The 22,868-nt window shown below is 47.4% G+C and overlaps 1 protein-coding gene across 2 annotated transcripts in view; it reads left to right on the top strand.

Annotated features, from left to right (window-relative positions):
• slc8a3 (solute carrier family 8 member 3) overlaps nucleotides 1–22,868 on the top strand; it is a 408,213-nt gene that overhangs the window by 351,337 nt on the left and 34,008 nt on the right. For both annotated transcript variants that reach the window (XM_080202059.1, XM_080202058.1), the window contains exons 5-6: nucleotides 12,910–13,034; nucleotides 22,348–22,447. In XM_080202059.1, the coding sequence (XP_080058185.1) occupies nucleotides 12,910–13,034; nucleotides 22,348–22,447 (225 nt within the window). The remainder of the gene's footprint in view (nucleotides 1–12,909; nucleotides 13,035–22,347; nucleotides 22,448–22,868) is intronic.

Raw genomic sequence — 22,868 nt, 5'->3', positions numbered from 1 at the left:
TTTTATGCCCAAAAAGGGTGTGAACACAATTTAAGTATTAATGAGATGCTTTGTTGATCTGCAGGGGTGGTGATTGGCCAGAGGAGGCGGGGGGTGGGGCGCAAGGTCGGGGGGGAGCAGTTAGGGGAGGGGCCAGGACTTGGAGTGATCAGGAGGGGAAGTGGACGGGTGCGATGTCCATGGGCGGGTTGGCGAGTTGACAGGAGATCTCCCAGTGCACTGGGAGATTGGGGCATCTGTGCAATGGCATCCCAAGCACTATGCAGCCAGTTTCACCAACGAGCTTAGACTCCAACTCCTCCCCTACTGGCGGGAATCACATTTTGTTTTGCTCCCATTTGTGGGATTCCCACATAGAGCACGACTTAATCTGTTTTCCTTTCTCCAACCAGACATTGTGTAACCTCTCAGCTAGGTCTTTTACCTTGGCGCCAGGCAAGACCAGGGTCCTGGAGCTTCTCCTGGCCCTTTATTCTCGCCAATTCCATCTTCCTCCCTCTCCGAAACCCACCTCTTTAATCAGGCATGTAATTATTCCTCTTTAAAGATTCATCAATTAATTCATCAAACAATCACAGCGAGGTCGGAACAAAATGATAACCCTAGTTCTTGGGATTTGGTGGCGTTCGATGTACCTGTAGCATGGGCCATTAATACTGGGAGCAACAATGACATAGTGCAGTATGAGTTTGTGTGCGTCCTATAGGTGATCCCGCTGCGACTATTAAACAAACCAGAGAGTACAAATTACAGATTTTCTTCTAACAGCATCGTACAATTTTGTTAATTTGCCAGGAAAACATCCCATTAGTTATTTATAACAAGCGATAACACTGATTTCATTAACATATTCGGCACTTTGAACTGTATATACACAGTGACGGTACACTTATATTTGAGGGAAGGATTAATACTTCCCACCTGGATTGCAAGAAAACCTTTCAGATGGCGTTTTATGGTTGTGATTTTCCAGTCACGTCGCGCCTGGCGTAAATTGCCAGCACAGGGTTGGAGAATCACTTGTGTGTGACCTAGTCGCATTCAGCTCCTACATGAAGCCTCATTACAATCCTCTCAACCAATGTGCCCGGATATGCATTTAAATATGCAGGGCGTGATCGTTCAAGCCTCCTATCCCGATCGAGCAGTGCAGCGAGCTGGGAAGACAGTGCGAGAGGCTCTCAAGTTGGGCACGAACTGGTCTCATGCTGAAAGCTATGTTCTCTGCCGGCGTCATCGATTTGAGTATTAATGACGTGCTTTGTTGATCTGCAGGGGTGGTGATTGGCAGGGAATTGGGGTGGGGGGGGGTGAAGGGAGGATCTGGCACAGGGAGCAATTAGCAGGAGTGCAATGTCCATGGGGTGGGTAGGGTAGTAGCTGGCAGATCTCCCAGTGCAGTGGGAGATTGGGGCAACTGCGCAATGGCGCCCCAAGCACTCTGTAGCCGGCTTCACGGTGAGCTTGTCACCACACCCCACCGCCTCCACTGCCACCCCCCTCCCCCACACTGTTGAAAACCGCGTATCCGGGCTCTTTATTTGCATCGAGTGCTGTAGGAGTGTGACTTGTAGCTCGCTGAAAAACTGGCATCATTCTCACCCATTTGGCACCTTTTTTGCAAGACAGAGCCCATTGAGTTCGTTTGAGGTTGGACTCTCCCTTCACCCGGGATTCTCCAACCCTCGGGCACAGTGAGAACCTGGCAAGGATCACTACTGGTCAATTGGTGTAGCAAGAGGGGAAGATAGTGTGAGACTCTTTTATCTTGATTAGTACCTAGATACCAGGCTACGAAAGCCACCTTCCCAGCCATATTTGGCAACAGTGGCTCAAAGCTGATTCTGGCCTCCCAGACGTTTCCCCCTTGTTGGGGAGAGGTCTCGCCGATGAGAATCACTCATGGTCTCCAACAACGGGGACCAGACATGATGGTCATGCCAGGGGAGGGAATCAGAGGCCATTGAAGTCCCCAGGGGTTCAGGGGCATGGCTGGGCAGTGCCTATGGAATTCTTTACTTGGGAACAGTTGACTGTGTTTAAATGAATTAATAAAGTCGGGGGGGCAGAGAGAGAAACAACACTGCTCTTTGTACAGCTATGGAAAGCAGGGAGAGATGGTGATGGATAGGAATGCAGATTTTTTTTATTTGTTCAACAGATACTGGCTTTGATGGCAAGGCTGGCATTTATTGCCCATCGCTAGCTGTTCTTGAGAAGGTGGTGGTGAGCTGCCTTCTTGAACAGCTGCAGTGGTGTAGCTACACCCACAGTACTTTCTAGAGCAAGTTTGATTAAAAGAATCCTCGAAGTTTACACATTGTGAGGGAAGCTGTTCATCTCGTAGTGTCTGGATCGCAAGCCAAAAGAATTAAGCTCAGTGCCATTTCTCCCTCTGTCTATAATGTTTATTAGAATCCGTACAGTCCAAAAAGAGGCCATTTGACCCATGGAGCTTGCACTGACGACAATCCCATCCAGGCCCCATCCCGGTAACCCCATGTATTTATCCTGCTAGTCCCCCTGACACTAAGAGTCAATTTAGCATGGCCAATCCACCAAACCTACACATCTTTGGATTGTAGGAGGAAACCGACAGACACAGGGAGAACATGCAAACTCCAAAAGGCAGTGATCCGAGGCCAGAATCGAACCCAGGTCCATGGCACTGTGAGGTAGCAGTGCTAACCACCGTGCCACCCCTTCTTTCAGTCCACGGAATATGCATTAGCCACGACTCTTTGCTTCCTGTCACTCCGCCAATTTTGGATCCATGTTACGACTGTCCCTTTTTTTAATTCCATAATTATCTTAAGCACGTCTGCTGTGTCATTACATTACAGTAACATTCTGCCCTCAGCGTGGTCCAAACACTGTTGTGAGTAATGTAAAGCTCCATAGTGCAATTGTCAGGCTTTTGTTACACAATCTGAGCCAAGAAGAATTAATTCAGCAAACAAAGTGGCAAAACACTAATCAATCACAGACCTGGGTCATTTCTGCATCTCTGCAAATTGCTTTAAACGCAGGCACACACTCCTTTTTATCTATCATGGTTGAAGCTAATGTGAAGGGGACAGATAAAACGCAGAGCTCAAAGCATTCCAAAATGCAATACTTACTTGTCCGTGCAGAGTCTGCATGTTCTCCCCATGTCTGCGTGGGTTTCCTCTGGGGGCTCTGGTTTCCTCCCACAGTCCAAAAGACATGCTGGTTAGGTACATCAGCTATGCTAAATTCTCCCTCAGTGTACCCGAACAGGCGCCGGAGTGTGGCAACTTGGGGATTTTCACAATAACTTCATTGCAGTGTTAATGTAAGCCTACTTGTAACACTAATAAATAAAGAAAGGCCTGTTCCCAGGAGTCAGTGTTGGGACCTCTGCTTTTCCTGATCAATGTTAGTGACCTAGAGCTTGATGTACAGGGGCCAATTTCAAAAACTAAGGCTGGTACAAGACTTGGAGGCAATGTAAATTGTGAGGAGGATGGGCAGCATGGTAGCACAGTGGTTAGCACTGCTGATTTACAACGCCAGGAACTCGGGTTCGATTCCTGCCTCGCGTGGCTGTGTGGATTTTGTACGTTCTCCCTATGTCTGCGTGCGATAGCAACAATTAAGAGGCACCTTGGTGGACAGATGAATAGGCAGGCAATAGAAGGATATGGACCACATAGAGACAAAAGATCTTTCGCTTAGAAAGGCATCAAGTGTTGGTGCAGGCTAGCTGGGCTAAAGGGCTTGTGCTGTTCTTTGTTCACTCTATCTACCTGGCTTCTCTCCATGTCCAGTAATCCCTCCACTGGGGAGAACATAAGGACCAGTGCTCACAGTTGGTTCAGGAGCTGGCTTTGAGGGTGAGGATCCTTACTTTGGCTTCGCTCCAATGTTCTCTTCCAAGAACACGACAGTCACTCGCTGGAGAATGACTTCAGGGTACTGGATACCCAATTAGCTCATTTGTCAACCTTTATGTCGAATGTTCAGTTATTTGACTGCAGCTGGGGAGAGGAGCTGGTCTGAATATTAACGATCGCAGGCGCTCACCTTCCAGCATGGGTCAGTCGATTGATATTTAAATAGACATATTATTTAAAATGCTTCAGTGACTGAGACCTGATGGAATGAGAAGCTCTGTGCAATACTGTATCAAGTCTCACAACACCAGGTTAAAGTCCAACAGGCTTATTTGGCAGCAAAAGCCACTAGATTTCGGGCCTCTGACCCTTCGTCAGACAAGTGGAGAGTTCTGTGATCAGCGTGAGACGTGTGATCAGTCTCTGATCTGTGATCAGAACTCTCCACTCACCTGACGAAGGGTCAGAGGCCCGAAAGCTAGTGGCGTTTACTACCAAATAAACCTGTTGGACTTTAACCTGGTGTTGCGAGACTTCTTACTGCGTTTACCCCAGTCCAACGCCGGCATCTCCACATCAATATTGTATCATCAGTTTTACAGGGAGAATCAGCTATTCTGTCTAAGGCTATCACTGTGTACGGCCAAAATTTTACCACCCTGCCTGCCACGGGAATCGGAGCGGGTGAGGGGCGGAAAATTGAAAAGATCCATTGAGCTTTTCCGGTTTCGGGATGAATGAGGCTGTAAAGTCCCACCTATATGTTGAATCAGATACTAGGTAGTATTGTGTCAGCAAATGCTTGAATCTTTAAAATAATAAAGAAAGTAATATGAAGGGCATTAAAGTTTATCTATCAGTGTCACGAGGAGGCTTACCTTGTTGTTTGTCCATTATCATCGATGAGGACCTCAACACCATTAGTCATTTTGAGGCTGGTTGCGGTGTGTCCGAAGATGACTGATCAGGGCCAATTCAGGCATGGAATGTCCTGGCACATATTGGACAGACTTGTGTAGGCACTGTAGTTGTTGGCTCTGGACTTGCGCAGCTCACACTTAAGTTGTGCTTCAGCAATACACCTTGCTTCATGAGCTTGACAGCCTTTGTGGATGAGGCAGCGCCAGGTAGGGCGGTTTTGTGCCAATGTTTCCCAGGTGATCGTGTCAATGTCGAGCGACTTCAGGGAGGCCTTGAATGTGCCTTTGAAACGTTTCTTCTGCCCTCCACGCAAGCGTTTTTCAGCAGAGAGTTCCCCAAAAAGGAGCTGCTTTGGTTTGCACTCGTCTGACATACGGATGACGTGACCTGCCCACCGGGTCTGCGCTCTCATCAGCAGTGTGTGGACTGATGGGAGACTTGCTCCAGACAGAACTTCAGTGTCTGGTACTTTGTCTTGCCATCTGATGCGTAATATTCTGCAAAGACAAGTCTTGTGAAAATGATTGAGCTGTCTTGCATGCCTTCGATACACAGTCCACGTTTCACAGGCATACAGGAGGGTAGTGAGTACCGCAGTACTGTAGATTTTTGTTTTGTTGCTGGGCTGATTCTTTGATGCTCCCATATAGTGGAATGCAGTCTACCGAGAGCAGAACTTGCCTTTGCTATTCTGCAGTTAGCTTCTGTATCAATAGTCACTGCTTGGGAGAGGGTGCTGCCAAGGTAAGTGAACTGGTCCACTGCCTGTAGTTTCTGCCCTTTGATTGTGATTATAGGTTCTGTGTACGGTGCATGAGGAGCAGGCTGGTGCATGACTTCGGTCTTTTTAATGTTGATGGTGAGTCCAAAGTTGTCACAAGCCGTGGAAAATTTGTCCAGACTGACTTCACCTCTGACTCTGAGCCAGTATGTAGGGTGCAGCCATCGGCAAAGAGGAAATCTCTCAGAACAGTCTCCTTCACTTTGGTAATAGCTTGAAGTTTCTTCAGGCTGAAGAGCTTCCCATCCACTCTGTACTTGAGGCTGATTCCAGCAACACTGCCCTGGAAGGCATCATTCAGCATGGCAGTAAACATCATGCTGAACAGCGTGGGTATGAGCACACAGCCCTGTTTGACGCCATTGGTGACTGGGAATGCCTCAGAGGATTCTCCGCCATCCAGTACCCTGGCCATCATGCCATCATGGAACTGGCGTACCATCTGAATGAATTTGGCGGGGGGCAGCCGAACTTCAAAATGACCCTCCACAGGCCTTGTTGGCTGACAGTGTCAAAAGCTTTCGTGAGGTCAGCAAAGGTTGTGTAGCGCTCGCGATTCTGCTCTTACATTAACACTACAATAGAGTTACTGTGAAAATCCCCTAGTTGCCACACCCTGGCGCCTGTTTGGGTACACTGAGGGAGGATTTAGCATGGTCAATGTACCTAACCAGCACGTCCTCCGGACTGTGGGAGGAAACCAGAGCACCCGGAGGAAACACACGCAGACAACAAGCAGACTCCGCATAGACAGTGACCCAAGTTGGGAATCGAACCCGGGGCACTAGTGCCGTGAGGCAGCAGTGCGAACCACCGTGCCGCCCGAGTATGAGCATTTGTGACAAAGTTATAACAAGTTTATCCAGAAACATTCTGCAGTTGATTACACTGAAATGTGAATGCATCCCAATCCATCACTCAGATTGCTAATAAAGTTTTAATTTTTGTGCTGTACAAGCAATCGCAGTAGAGCCATTGTGATAAACGTAACAAACCTCGAATGGTTTGACTGTTGCTCATGAATATGAAAGGATGTGGGTGTTTTATCTAGTGGCTGCCCTGTGCAATTATTAAACCAAAAGGCTTTGTAAATTTTTAATTAAATAAAATACAGAATGATCATCAGTGAGAAGTACTTCAGTCGGATCTTTGGTATTATTAGTTTCCAGTGTGGAGTTTGGAGGAGGTGTAGGTAATTTGTTTGTGTTGATTTTTCAAATGGAACATTGGATAGAAACCTGAACAAGGTTTTAATTGCAGTCTGACTCAACAACACATGAATGAAGTTCACTGAATTAACAACTTTTGATTATGGCGAGTGAAACTGAGCTCAGTGCCCACTTCCTGAGTGTCACACAGCCCCTTCAGAAATGGGACTGACAGTATCATCGAATCCTTCAGTGCAAAATCTACACCTACAATCCCACCCAGTCCCTATCCTCATAACCCCATGCATTTACCCTAGCTAGTCCCCCTGACACGAAGGGGCGATTTAGCACGGCCAATCCACCTAACCCGCACATCTTTAGACTGTGCACCCAGAGGAAACCCACGCAGACACAGGGAGAATGTGCATTCTCCGCACAGAGAGTGATCCAAGCCGGGAATTGAACCCGGGTCCCTGGTGCTGTGAGGCAGCAGTGCTAACCACTGTGCCACCGTGCCGTGCCACTGTGGTTCACGCACTTGTTTCTAATGTGAAGCATGCCAACACCAGATTAGTGAAGGGGCTTATCTAATCTCTGTCGATAGAGTCATTGGTGTCAGTCAGCATCTGATACTGTGTAGACACCAGGGGCAGAATTTTCCCATCCTACTCACCATGGGAATCGTAGCAGGACGCGGTGGACCATGCAAGGGTCCACTGACCTCGGGTGGGATTTTCTAGCCTTGGGGCAAGCGTGGCTGGAAAATCCCACCCCAAAGCTGGGATTTTGAAATTCTTCTCCATGCCCAAGAATCCCGACCATAGAGTCTGTACCAACTTACTGACAAAGTATCTTAGCCAGGCTGTCTCCATGTAAACCCCACACATTTGTCACAGCTACTCCCTCTAACCTACACATCTTGGGGCATTAATGGGCAATTTTAGCACGGCCAATCCACCTAACCCGCACATCTTTGGATGTGGGAGGAAACTGGAGCAACCGGAGGAAACCCACGCAGACACGGGGAGAACCTGCAAACTCCACATAGACAGTGACCCAGGGCCGGAATTGAACTCAGGTCCCTGGAGCTGTGAGGAAGCAGTGCTAACCCCTGTGTCACCATGCCACCCATTCATACCATCACATCGCTGAGTGTGAAGAACTCCATCCATCCCAATCTCCACCACCCCATTGATGCTGTTTAGGCAAAGTCGCCATAGTCCCTGATGAACATAAGCTGCTCTGCCCTTTGAGAGGGAGAGCTGATAGGGGATGATTTAACCTGAGGATCACCACACCTCAGGCAAGGGGCAAGGCTGAGAAGGCAGAGCCTTCATGAATAACCTTCATGAATTGAAACCATGCTGCTGACTTCGCTCTGCACCCGAACCAGCCTTCCATCCAACTGACTCAATCATTTGACAGGATGATTAACTACTTAAGGATTAGTTCCTGGTTTATTTCCTCTGGCTTTTGCTGGAAATCTACGAGTTTTGGGTGCTTTCTGCAGTTGCTTCAGCTTTCAAAAGTCAGGTGCTGAATGATTTCCTTGTAGACTTCAAGGTGGAGACACCCAGACTTCTAGACATTGGTGCAAAAATGAGCTTTCCTTTTGGAATTGAGCAAGGCTGATAGAATCAGCAGAGGCCATGCAGAGCAGGCTAAACTATGAGCAGGAATAGGAGGTGGGAAGGTGATGGTTGAGTGGTATAATTGCTAGACTATTCATCCAGAAACTCAACTAATGTTCTGGGGACCTGGGTTCGAGTCCCACCACAGCCGATGGTGGAAGTTGAAATCAATAAAAAAAATCTGGGATTAAGATGCCCATGAAACCATTGTCGGTTGTTGGAAAAACCCACCTGGCTCACTCATGTCCTTTAGGGAAGGAAATCTGTCATCCTTACCTGGTCTGGCCTACATGTGACTCTAGAGCAATATGGTTGATTCTCAACTGCCCTCCAAGGGCAACTAGGGATGGACAATAAATGCTGGCCAGCCAGCGACAGTCATATCCCACAAAACAAAAGGAGGAGGGGACAAAGGAGGGGGCCCATAACCACTCAGTGCCTTTAAGGAACAATTCTGCAATCTGAAGTTCAGTGTGGATCAAAGTTTGATCTGTCTGTGCTCGTTGAAGGAATTTGTGACCTTTTCTTTTGATCTTTTGTAACTTTTGATCCCCTTACCAATCAAAAACCTGTCTATCTCTATCTTAAATACACTCAATGACCTGGCCTCCACAGCCTTTTGTGGCAATGAATTGCACAGTTTTGCCACCCTCTGGCTGAAGAGGTTCCTCCTCATCTCGGTTCTAAAGGGTTGTTCTTTTATTCTGTGCCCTCTGATCCTGCTAATGGAAACATCTTCCCCATTTCTGATAGACATGCTGATTAGGTGCTTTGGCTATGCTGAATTCTCCCTCAGTGTAGCCGAACAGACGCCGGAGTGAGGCAACTAGGGGATTTTCACAGTAACTTCATCACAGTAATGTAAGGCTACTTGTGACAATAATAAATAAACTTTGTATTTATATCACCAGCTAAACTTTGTTTGAACTCCATTGAGTACAGACCCAGTTCCAGCAAGCAAAGTCTAGGCATTAATTGATCCCCAGGGAAAATCGCAAGCAAGCGTGGAGTTGATGACGGTTTGCAAATGGGAATCTAATACTTGCAGCGCTGAAGCTATGCCTCTTTACCCACATTTCCCTCTTGAGCATTTATTTTCAATATGTTAAATTGCAGGGCGGGGCCAAATGACTAAGCAAATTCCAGGAGCCGGTTGCTGAGACAGTTAATGGTTATGAGGAGAGAACTGAATGATTCCTTACAAAGCCATTACTAAGCTGCTGCAACACAGGCAGAATTGTTGGTGATATTGCTTCCCTGAAACATTGATTCAGAGAATTCTGAAAGGTCAGCATCTTTCAGAGGATTCGTGCCTTTTATGCTGTGGTACAGTTTTGCTCATTCACTTTTTCCAAAGGAAAACACGCTTGTGCAAGATTTACGCAGTCTGATGTCTCCGTAGGGAGGCAAACAAGACATCCTGAGTTTTCTACACTGGTTAAGTCTTCATCTCCTGATCTGCCCGAGACCGCAAGGAACTACAAAAGGTCATGAATGTAGCCCAATCCATCACGCAATCCAACCTCCCATCCATTGACTCTGTCTACACTTCCCACTGCCTCAGCAATGCAGCCAACATATTTAAGGACCAACGCATCCCGGGCTTTCTCTCTTCCACCTTCTTCCTTCAGGAAAAAGATACAAAAGTCTGAGGTCACGTACCAACCGACTCAAGAACAGCTTCTTCCCTGCTGCTGTCAGACTTTTGAATGGATTTACCTTGCATTAAGTTGATCTTTCTCTGCAGCCTAGCTATGACTGTAACACTACATTCTGCATGTTCTTATTTCCTTCTCTATGAACAGTATGTTTTGTCTGTATAGCGCGCAAGAAACAATACTTTTCACTCTATATTAATGCATGTGACAATAATAAATCAAATCAAAAATGCATTCATTCAGTTGTCAACATTTGGTAAAGTAAGTGGGCTGCCTCCTGATTACCTGAGGATGCATTTGCACAGTAGGCCTAAGGTAGGCAGTGAGGATTTTGCATGTAAATTCTTGTTAAACTTTTAGTGTAATTCAAATATTAAAATTCACCTGATATTGTGCTAAAGTTGAGGCGGCACGGTGGCACAGCGGTTGGCGCTTCTGCCTCACAGTGCCAGGGACCCAAGTTCAATTCCAGCATTGGGTAACTGTCTGTGTGGAGCTTGCTCATTCTTGCCATGTCTGCATAGGTTTTCTCTGGATGTTCCGGTTTCCTCCCACAGTCCAAAGATGTGCGGGTTAGATAGATTGTCCATGCTAAATTGCCCCTTCGTATCTGAAGATGTGCAAGTTAGGTGGATTGTTCATGCTAAATTGCCCCTTAGTGTACCAAGATGTATAGGTTAGGTGGATCAGCAATGCTAAATTGCCCCTTAATGTCCCAAGATGCATAGGTTAGGAGATTGATTGTGCTAAATTGCACCGTAATATCCAAAGATGTGTAGGTTAGGTGGATTAGCCATGCTAAATTGCCCCTTAGTGTTCCAAGATGTGTAGGTTAGGTGGATTAGCCATGCCAAATTGCCCCTTAGTGTTCAAAGATGTGTAGGTTAGATGGATTAAAGGGATACACGTGTGAGGTTATGGGGATAGGGCAGAGATTGGACCTGGGTAAGATGATCTGTCGGAGAGTTGGTATAGACTCAATGGGCCAAATGGCCTTCTTCTGCACTGTGGCGATTCTATGATTCTATAAAAGTGGAATGAGAGCTCTTCTCCCCAGGGAGACTGACTGCACATTGCTGGGATATGAAGTCATGCTCTAAGTCTGAATTTAGATGTATTTGCATGATAGCTACAACTTCGGTGCGAAAAAATGATTATTCATGAGACTTGCCCTGGGTAAAAGCACTCTTTACCTCTGACAGTGGGCAGAAACCCTACCAATGTTGTTCTAAAACAACACACATTTTTATGTCTTGCTTTTAACATAATAAAACACTCACAAGCCCAGTTACTTCACAAAATCTGACATCAAGCCACAGAAGGAAATATTGGGACTCAAAAACTTGGGAGGCTGCAGAGAGACTTGTAGAATTGTGCGGGGGGGGTGCGGTTTAGAGAGGTGTAGGGAGGGTATTCTGGGGTTAGGGAGAGGCAAGTGAATGGTGGGGCAATGAAAATCACGGCTGCAGAAGAAGCCAGAATTGGAGGAGAGATTTCGGAGTGTTGTAGGCTAGAGCGGGGTTACAGAGATAGAGAGAGGTAAAGCTAAATGACCACTAAAGATGCATGGGAGTCACACAAAATGACTCCCAGTCTATTCTCCTATGATATCTCCTCCTTGTGGGTTGAACTTCCTTGGACTTCCTTGGGCAGCACAGTGGCACAATGGTTAGCATTGCTGCCTCACAGCACTGGGTTAAATTCCAGCCTTCAGTTTGGCTGGTTCAAAATTCTAACCTGATGAAGATCTTGTCTGGATGAAGAATCAGCAAATTCTTGGCATGTATCCGAATGTCAGCATTCAGATTTCACTTTGGACCCCCAGACATGAGAAATGATACACACGTTCAATATACTTCACACAAGATCATATTGCTGTACAACATTTTAGCATGTCTAAGTTTAACTCTTTGTCTTCCCTGGAAAAATCAAGCTTCTGTTAGAGAGCAACAAGCTGTGTGGCAGAGTGTGAGGAAAAAGAAGGAAAATTATCCAGCATGATTTGGGGCGGCATTTTGGTACAGTGATTAGCACCGCTGCCTCACAGCGCTAAGGATCTGCGTTCAATTCCAGCCTCGGGTCACTGCCTGTGTGGAGTTTTTCCCCGTGTCTCTGTGGGTTTCTTCCAGGTGCTCTGGTTTCTTTCCCACGCTCCAAAGATGTGCCGTGTAGATCATTAGCTATGCTAGATTGCCTTTTACTTCCCCGAGTTGAGTAGGCTAGCTGGATTAGCCATGGTAAATGTATGGGGATAGGGCAGAGGTGTGGGCCTGAGTAAGATGCTCTTTTGGTGAGTTGGGGCAGATTCAATGGGCCAAGTGGACCTTTTCTGCACTGTAGGGATTCTCTGCTTTTTATCAAACCAGATATACTTCCTGTCCAATCAACTGAGCAACAACATGATCCCATTTCTGCAAGTATCGTCCTAATTTACCTAACTCCTGACTGAGAAGGGTGGTGTAGGGAACTACAAGGGGTTGGAGGGGGATGGTTGTAGGTTGAGTTGGGGTGGGGAGAGAGGTGAAGGGGGGAGTGCTGGCCTAAAATGACCAAAAATTAATTAGTGCATTAGTGATCATTCATCTTATTGATAATATTATATATAATCTTATGTGTTTTTGCCAATTTGTGCCAAGAATAGACCATTCAAACCAAAGATCATTCAGTATCAAGATTGGAATTGGATTTAAACATAATATTCAATTCTTTTTTTAAAAAATGTAGCCCTTTCACTGCTCAGGATCAATTCAAAATCGGAATGAAATAAATTGTTTTGGTGACCTCGGAGTGATGGTGCAGTGGTGCCACATTGTCCAGGCTCTGGGGAGCTCTGGAAACCATGGGGAGAGTCACATTTATAGGAAATACACCACCCAGCAGCTTTAACTAACGGATGAGATGTTTGTTTTGCAGAGGACACTGGCAGGAAACTCACAATTGAAGAGGAAGAGGCAAAACGGATCGCGGAAATGGGGAAACCCATATTGGGCGAGCATCCAAAATTGGAGGTCATCATTGAGGAATCCTATGAGTTCAAGGTAAGAAGTCACTGCATTCCCATTTCAGATTGTGGACTGGCATTTGACGAATTGATAAGACGGGATTTTCCAGCCAGCGGGATCTTCCAGTCCCGCCAATGATGAGTTCTTTAGCGAAGGAGGGTGCGAACAATGGGAAACCTCGTTGATGGTCACAGGACCAGGAGATCCCCAATCTTGTCACCTCTGTCACTGCAAAACATGCCACAGTGTGCGTGAAAAATCCCACCCTGTGTGATCAATGAAAAATCAGCAATGTAAAGAGGGCTAAGAATCCCAGAATGCCACATCAGACCAATTTAGAAATATGACAAGGACTAAAGCAAAGCAGAGAAGGACTGAGGCTAGCAGAGTTGTTTGTTTATTAGTGTCACAAGTAGGCTTACTTTAACACTGCAATGAAGTTACTGTGAAAATCCCCTGGTCGCCACACTCTGGTGCTCGTTTGGGTACTCTGAGGGAGCATTTAGTATGGCCAATGTACTTAACCAGCACGTCTTTCGGACTGTGGGCGGAAACTGGAGCACCCTGAGGAAACCCACGCAGACATGGGGAGAATGTGCAAACTCCACACAGACAGTGACCCAAGCTGGGAATGGAACCCTGGTCCCTGGTGCTGTGAGGCAGCACTGCTAAACATTGTGTTTTGTGATTTTTGAGGTGAATGATGAAAATATCTTCAACTAGTCACACAACCAACGAAGTGGTGCTGGTAAAACCTGAGACCATGGTCGACCCTGCTAAATTGCACATCTGGCCCAGTGAGTCTGGCCCAACTATTTGAAAGAGCATCTTACCCAGGCCCACATTCTGTCCCTATCCCTGAAATGCCACGCATTTACCATGACTAATCTATCCATTGGACACTAAGGGGCAATTTAGCGTGGCCAATCCACCTAACTTGCATATTGTTGGACCGTGGGAGAGAACCCACACTGTCACGGGGAGAATGTGCAAACTCCACACAGACTGTCACCCACGGCTAGAATTGAACCCGGGTCCCTGGTGCTGTGAGGCAGCAGTGCTAACTGCTGTGCCTGGGTTGGAAGACTCACACCTTGTTTGTCATTGTCCCCATTCCTGTGCTTTGTCTGTGCTCTCTGAACTCCTGCCAGTGTTAGAGTGGTGAGACATCTGCTCCTTTCGTGTTTGTCACTGACTATATCCCACTGTTACATTACACATTAGGAAACCGAGCTCTGGCTGTCAACTTATCCAATTATGTTATCAGCAGCAATGACTCTATTTAAAGAGGAATCAGAGCATTAAGATTAATCTTTCTTTTGCTGGCAGCCTGATTTCTGAAAGCAAACCTCACTAATTATTTTAAGCAGGGAGTGATATCAGGAATTTTAAAACGTGATTTGAAAAGTATGACAAAGCACCAAGATCGAGAAAATTTCTAGACCCCCATGAATCAAGCGTCTGATTAAATTTCTTGCACACGGCTGCATGATGGCACAGTGGTTAGCGCTGCTGCCTCACAGCGTCAGAAGAACATAAGAAATTAAGAACTCGGAGCAGGAATTGGCCATCTGGCCCCTCAAGTCTGCTCCGCCATTCAGCAAGGTCATGGCTGATCTTTTTGTGGACTCAGCTCCACTTACCCACTTGCTCACCATAACCCTTAATTCCTTGACTGTTCAAAAATTTATCTTTGCATCAAAAATGAGGTAGCCTCAACTGCTTCACTGGGCAGGGAATTCCACTGATTCACAACCCTTTGGGTGAAGAAGTTCCTCCTTAACTCAGTCCTAAATCTGCTCCCCTTTATTTTGAGGCCACATCCCCTAAATCTAGTTTCACCCACCAGTGGAAACAACCTCCCTGCTTCTATCTCATCTATTCCCTTTATAGTTTTATATGTTTCTATAAGATCTCCCCTCTTTCTCCTGGATTCCAGTGAGTTTAGCCCCAGTCTACTCAGTCTCGCCTCATAAGCCAGAATCAACTGAGTGAATCTAGGGTTCGATTCCCGGCTTGGGTCACTGTCTGTGCAGAGTCTGCACGTTCTCCCCGCATCTGCGTGGGTTTCCTCCGGGTGCTCCAGTTTCCTCCCATAGTTCAAAAGATGTGCTGGTTAGGTGCATTGGCCGTGCTAAATTCTCCCTCAGTGTGCCCGAACACGCACTGGAGTGTGGCCACTTGGGGATTTTCCCAGTAACTTCATTGCAGTGTTAATGTAAGCCTACTTATGACACTAATAAATGAACTAATGCACCTTTACTCATTTGGCAACACCTTGATTTTTCTGGATTAATTATTTAATATTCGAATGCTTGTTTTACGGTGGTCAAGGCAACAGATAAATCCAACGTATTCAGACAGCAGGAGCTAATGAAACGACGATAAATGCTGGCCTATCCAGCAATGGCCATGTCCCATGAATGAATAAAAATAAGTGGCAGGCTGCTTTTCTTGCTTTGGGCTAGGCTTCGCAGCAGAACACCAGCTTGTGATTGAGGAGCAGCGAGTAATAGCTAGGTGAGTGGTGATAGTGATTGAGGTTTGACAGTCGGGGCAGGGCAGCCAGATAGGCTGAGTGAGGGAGGGGTGGGTGCGGAGGTGATGGAGGGAGGTGCAAATGGCACTGGGGGGACCAGAGGTGGGGAAGGCCCATGGGAAGCTAAGCTGGCAAAGTGGAACAGGGAGAGCAGCAAAGGGAGAGATGGAGAGGGGCTATAAAAGCACAGCGTGAGGGGCTGGGTGTGGGGGGGGGGGGAGAGAAGGACTATGAGGTGGGAGAGGGGCAGTGAGGGGGAGAGACAGAGACTGTGAGGGACAGAGAGAGGGAGTGTGAGGGGGGAGAGAGGGGCTGCGAGGGGGGAGAGAGGGGCTGTGAGGGGGGAAGAGAGGGAATGTGAGGAGGGAGAGAGGGGCTGTGAGGGGGGAGAGAGGGGCTGTGAGGGGGGAAGAGAGGGACCTCGAGGGGGGAGAGAGGGACTGTGAGTGGAAAGAGAGGAACTGTGAGGGGGGGAAGATAAGAGTTGCAAGGTGGGGGGGGAGAAAAAGGGCTGCAAGGGGTGAGAGAATCGTAGAATCCCTACAGTGCAGAAGGAGGCCATTCAGCCCATTGAATCTACACCAACCACAATCCCACCCAAGCCCTATCCTCACAAATTTACCCCACTAATCCCTCTAACCAACACGTTCGCTGACTCTAAGGGGCAATTTGGCATGCCTGCACATCCTTGGAGTGTGAGAGGAAACCAGAGCACCCAGAGGAAACCCGTGCAGACACAGGGAGAACATGCAAACTCCACACAGGCAGTGACCCAAGCCGGGAATTGAACCCGGGTCCCTAGCGCTGTGAGGCAGCAGTGCTAACCACTGTGCTACTGTGCTGCCCGTACTTGGTCTCTGGCAAGTCTGTATCCAGGATGGAGTGTCAAGCACGTTGGGCACAATCTTACCAGCTCACTGAGGGAGGAAACTGGAGCACCTGGAGGAAACCCACGCAGACACAGGGAGAACATGCAAACTCCACACAGACAGTGACCCCAGGCCAGAATTTAACCCGTGTCCCTGGCACTGTGAGGCAGTAGTGCTAACCATACAGCCACCGTACCATCCCAGGTAGAATCCACAGTGGACCCTGGTGGTTTTGACATATGGTGCAATGCAATCGATGGTGTTCTTAGGGGTAGAGAGATACTAAGCCGTTCTCTTGATTCCAACTCAGTAATCCTGACTGGAAGATACATGTGCTGATGTCAGATGCAGACAAGATTTTATTCCCTTGATTACAGTTGACTGGTGATGCACTTGGCAAATGAAAAATGGCTATTTGGGTGACATAACTGGGGTCTGTTCCTCTCAGAAAGGAACTGGAAGGAAATTAGAGAAACATGCTTGCTTGCCAAACATTTTTTTTAAATTACAGTGACGAGAAATGTTTAAATTATGAGGCTCCGTCATCACTTTGGTGCAAATAAAAGCAGGCCAATGTGTAGACCACACAACCTGCTCTCTTAACTTGCTGTGGATATCTCTGACGATGATGAAATCACATTAAGGCTTGCTGCAATTTCCATTAATATTGAGATGCGCAGATGTTATAATAGCACTGGCACCCCCTCCTGTGTCTCACATTTAGCGTCATTGGGCAGCCTGTCACCACTGCAGCTTTACAACGATGAGATAAGGCTTAGGCTTACTTTAAAGACACCTTAATTGGTGTCTGCTAGCAGCTGGGATTTTAATGTCTTGTTGGAGACAGTCTGCTAATTAAAATACAGGGTTTATTCCAGCTCGCCAACCAGAGTTCCTACTGCTGTGCAGACTGCTGCTCTCGCTTACCTGCAAGCCATAGGGCGGCACAGTGCTTGGCACTGCTGCCTCACAGTGCCAGGGATATGGGTTCGATTCTGGCCTTGGGTCACTGTCTGTGTGGAATTTGCACGTGTCTGCATGGGTTTCCTCCAGGTGCTCTGGTTTCCTCCCACACTCCAAAAGATGTGCAGGTTAGGGTGGATTGGCCATGCTAAATTGACCTTTACTGTCCCAAGATTTGTAGGTTAGGTGGATTGGCCATGCTAAATTGCCCCTTAGTGTCCAAAGATGTGCAGGTTAGATGGATTGGCCATGCTAAATTGTTCCTTAGTGTCCAAAGATGTGCAGGATGGGTGGCTTGGCCGTGCTAAATTGCCCCTTAATGTCCAAAGATGTGCAGGTTAGATGGATTGGCCATGCTAAATTGCCTCTTAGTGTCCAAAGATATGCAGGTTGGGTGGATTGGCCATGCTAAATTGCCCCTTAGTGTCCAAAGGTGTGCAGGTTAGATGGCTTGGCCATGCTAAATTGCCCTTTAGTGTCCAAAGATGTGCAGGTTGATGGATTGGCCATGTTAAATTGCCCCTTAGTGTCCAAAGATGTGCAGGTCGATGGATTGGCCATGCTAAATTGCCTCTTAGTGTCCAAAGATATGCAGGTTAGGTGGCTTGGCCATGCTAAATTGCCCCTTAGTGTTCAAAGATGTGCAGGTTAGATGGATTGGCCATGCTAAATTGCTCTTTAGTGTTCAAAGATATATAGGTTAGGTGGACTAATCATGGTAAATGCATGGGGTTACGGGGATATGGTGAGGGGGTGGGATGCTCTGTTGGAGAGTCAGTGCAGACCTGATGGGCCAAACGGCCTCCTTCTGCACTGTAGCCCAAGGCCCCATTCCCCACGACAGGCAGAAGTGGCGGAACTGATGAGCTAGCAGCAGGCACGTGGAAAGCTGCGAGTCCGAGAACACGCGGCGGTTTTATAAATAGTTCTTCTCATCCTCAAAAATAGCGCCTGCTTATTGTACCGCTCACAAAGAAAACAAACAGAACATTTGACAAACTGCTGCCTTAATTAGTGACAATATAACGACAACAATTAAACCCACTCACAGCAATCGGCACGCTTTCTGGAAAGTAGCAATGTCAAGCCTTCTTCCAAAATAACAACCATTTTGTTTGGGTATCATTTTCACAGCGCGCTTGCAAATTATAACCCTGATGAGCGAGGAGGGGCACTGTAAAGCTCGCTGAGCGGTCCACATGACTGGCAGCTTAATCTGTTTACCAGTGTGACTGCTCGTTTAGAGAGCAGCCTTCCTGGCCAGTGGATTCATTAATTCCCAAGTGAAGACCAACCCTGCTGCCACTGGGGCAAAACCAGACACGGGGGTGGGGGGCATCCATCCTTAACTGGCCCCTTTGGCCCATCGGAAGCCCCCACCCGAACAAGGTGCTTACCCTACCCCACCCTTGCCAGGCTGCCTCCAACTGCCTCATGGAAGCATAGAACAGGATCATGCAGTGCAGAAGAAGCCCATTCAGTCCATCTACGCTGACCACAACTCCACCCAGGTCCTATTCCCATAACCTTGTACATTCACCCTAGCTAGTCCCCCTGACACTCAGGGGCAATTGAGCATGGTGCATTGGCCATGCTAAATTCTCCCTCAGTGTACCCGAACGGGCGTCGGGCTGTGGCGACTAGGGGGTTTTCACAGTAACTTCATTGCGGTGTTCATGTAAGCCTACTTGTGACACTAATAAATAAACTTTACTTTAACTAACCCGCACAGCTTTGGACTGTGGGAGGAAACCGGAGCACCCGGAGAAAACCCACGCAGACACGGGGAGAATGTGCAAAATCCACTCAGGCGATGACCCAAGCCAGGAGTCAAACCCGGGTTCCTGGTGCTGTGAGGCAGCAGTGCTAACCACTGTGCCACCCAAACCCCTCAGGGCTGTGCAGTACCTCGCTGATGGGAGGGAAAAGAGAATGGCAGAGATTGAGAGTTAAAACACAGGACAAGTGTTCTGAGCTTTTACATGAAACACCTGGGGCTAAAGAGACTGAGGTAACCAGACAACTGAGGGATCGTAGCAGGATGTATTCTTCCCTCCAGCTTTATATTGAACAGAACAGGAAAACTAAGCACGAATAAAATCGAAGAAGTAAGCACATGATGAGTCCATTCAGGCTCCTTGAGGTTTAAATTTAGCAAGGCTGCAGATAGAGGTTAGCATATTATTCTTTTTTTTCATTCATGCGACATGCTGACTGGCCAGCATTTATTGTTCAGCCCTAGTTGCCCTTAAACTGAGGGATGAGCGACACGCTGGCACAGTGGTTAGCACTGCTGCCTCACAGCGCCAGGAACCCAGGTTCAATTCCCGGCTTGGGTCACTGTCTGTGTGGAGTTTGCACATTCTCTCCGTGTCTGCATAGGTTCCCTTGGAGTGCTCCGGTTTCGTCCCACAGATCAAAGATGTGCCATGCTAAGTTCCCCCTTACTGTCAGAGGGACTAGCTAGGGTAAATGCATGAGGTTACGGGGATTGGGCTTGGTTGGGATTGTGGTTAGTGCAGACCTGATGGGCCGAATGGCCTCCTTCTGCACTGTAGGATTCTATGAATGGCACGCTGGATCATTTCAGAGGGGCAATTTGAGAGTCAACCACATTGTTGTGGATATGGGGTCACACGTAGGCCAGGCCTGGTAAGGACAGCAGATTTCCTTCCCTAAAGGGGGTTAGTGAACCAGGTGGGTTTTTTGCAACAATCAACAATGATTTCATGGTCGTCATTAGATTTTTATTTGCAGATATTTCTTTGATTGAATTCAAATTGCATCATCGGCCATGATGGATTCGAGCGAACATTGGTCCCCAGAACATTAGGATTGGCCATGCTAAATTCTCCCTCAGTGTACCCAAACAGGTGCTAGAATGTGGCAACTAGGGGATTTTCACAGTAACTCCATTGCAGTGTTGATGTAAGCCTACTTGTGACTAATTAAATAAAGAAAATAGCTATCCATCCACCATAGAGAGAGGGTGCAGAATGTAGTGTTGCAATTGTAGCTAGAGTTTAGAGAAACTTAATGTAAGGTTCAAAAGTCTGATGGCAGCAGAGAAGAAGCTGTTTTTGAGTTCGTTGATCTCAGACTTTTCTATCTTTTTCCCAATGGAAGATGGTGGAAGAGAGAATGTCCGGGGTGCGTGGGGTCCTTGATCATGCTGGCTGCTTTGCTAAGGCAGCGGGAAGTGTAGACAGAGTCAGTGGATGGGAGGTTGCTTTGGGTGATGGACAGGGATGTGTTCACAACTCTTTGTAGTTTCTTGCGAACTGATGGCTTTGGAACTGTACAGCAGGGGAGTCTCTTAATGATAATGCAAGGTGACCTGGCTGGCACAAAGGAATGAATCTACTAATTGTGAGGTGCATAACTCTGGCACAATCCTTGTACAACGCACATAAATCAATCAGCTGTTTGCTGGAACTGCTGGAAGATAATGATAACATAATTAATCCGTGTAGATTAATCAGTATTCAGTGAATCAGTATTCAGAAGAGCAGAGTTCAGGCAGTGAGTTAAGCAAGCCACCTGCTGAAGCATTGAGTGCACAAAGCCCCATGAATTTTAAAGAAGGGTTGTCTCTCTGCTGCGGGCAATGATCACTATGCTGAAATTCATGCTGTCATGTGCCACAATGGCTTCGATTTTCATGGAAGAGGGAGGATGAATGCGGGACTGGGGAGTGGAAGTTGCCACTAAACCTGGCAAGGTCACCTCAATGATAAGTCCTCATTTCAATAAAACTCCAGTAGATAAGGGCAGCACGGTTAGCACTGCTGTCTCAAAGTGCCTGGGACCCAGGTTTGATTTCTGGCTTGATGTCTGTGCGGAGTTTGCACGTTCTCCCCGTGTCTGAGTGGGTTTCCTCCGGGTGCTCCGGTTTCCTCCCACAGTCCAAAGGTGAACGGATTGGTTAGGTGGATTGGCTGTGCTAAATTGCCCCTTAATGTCAGGGGGCTTAGCAGGTTAAATATGTGGGGTTGCGGGGATAGAGCCTGGGTGGGATTGTTGTTAGTGCAGAGTCGATGGGCTGAATGGCCCTCTTCTGTACTATAGGGATTCTACGATTCTATGTAAATTGAAGGACTGTTGGGGCAACAGCAGATGAGCAAAGTGTAACAGAATGCAAGTTGTTCTTCTGTAGAATTTTGCCCGAGAAGGTGGCACTGCCGCGTTGCACCATTAATTTTTAAACTCTAGATTGTGTACCACTCATATATTCTGTTCATTGATTAGTGGGGGTGGCATGATGGCACAGAGTTTAGCACTGCTGCCTTACAGCGCCAGGAACCTGGGTTCGATTCCGGCCTTATGTGAATGTTTGGATGGTAACCATGATGTGGAGATGCCGGTATTGGACAGGGATGGGCACAGTGAGAAGCCTCATAACATAAGATTAAAGTCCAACAAGCTTATTTGGAATCACGAGCTTTCGGAGTGCTGCTCCTTCAGGTGAGTCACTTAGCTGTGTGCTTGGACATTAGGTGAGCGCTCCGAAAGCTCGTGATTCGAAATAAACCGGTTGGACTTTAACCTGGTGCTCATACTGTGTCTGAGTGGAGTCTGCACGTTCTCCCCCTGTCTGCGTGGGTTGCCTCTGAGTACTCCACTTTCCACCCACAGTCCAAAGATGTGCAGGTTTGGTGGATTGGCCAGGCTAAATTGCCCCTTAGTGTCCCAAGATGTGTAGGTTAGATGGATTAGCCAGGGTAAAAGTATGGGATTACAAGGATAGGGAGGGGAGAGGGCCTGAGAATGATACTCAATCAAAGAGTCGGTGCAGACTCGATGGGCCAAATGGACTCTTCTGCGATTTAGGGATTCCATGAGTGGGTAGTTGGATAGTTCTCTCGAAGAGCTAGTAAAGGTAGAATGGGCCAAATGTCCTCCTCTTATGCTGTATGCTACTGTGATTTGATGACAAGTTTTTTGACCACTGGTTAATTCTGTGTGCTTGAACCCTCAGAGCACAGTGGACAAGCTCATAAAGAAGACGAACCTTGCACTCGTGGTGGGGACGCATTCCTGGCGGGATCAGTTCATGGAGGCCATCACAGTCAGCGCTGGTAAGGACTATTTACCATAAATGTGCTAACTTTAACACGGGACACAGCATTCTTTTGAGCTGGAAGCAAGAAGAAAATCTTGGCACGGTCATGCAGCAACAGCAACTTTCACTTTTCTGTGCTGACAAAGCGCTGGTCTAGTTGGATGGACTTTGTCATTGACGGCACTTGTCGACAGGATGTAGGCCGGAATTCTCCAGCCGTTCACACCGGCAGGATTCCACAGTCCCACCGGCAGCGCAGTGCTGCCTGTGGAATTCCCATTGAAGCCAGCGGGATTAGATAATCCGACCACTAGCAAACAATGTGTCACCTCCCATCGGTGGGAGACACATGGCTGGGATGTTTGACCAGCTAAATTTGCAGGGTGGTGACTTGAAGGAGGAATTCGGAGCTGGTCTTTCCTCATCCTAAGCTTATT

This window comes from Carcharhinus amblyrhynchos, chromosome 14 (genome assembly GCF_965287045.1).
Source record: "Carcharhinus amblyrhynchos chromosome 14, sCarAmb.v2.hapA, whole genome shotgun sequence".
Taxonomy (NCBI): Eukaryota; Metazoa; Chordata; class Chondrichthyes; order Carcharhiniformes; family Carcharhinidae; genus Carcharhinus; species Carcharhinus amblyrhynchos.
The sequence above is the reverse complement of the archived record's forward strand: the minus strand, read 5'-3'. Positions and strand labels throughout refer to the sequence as shown.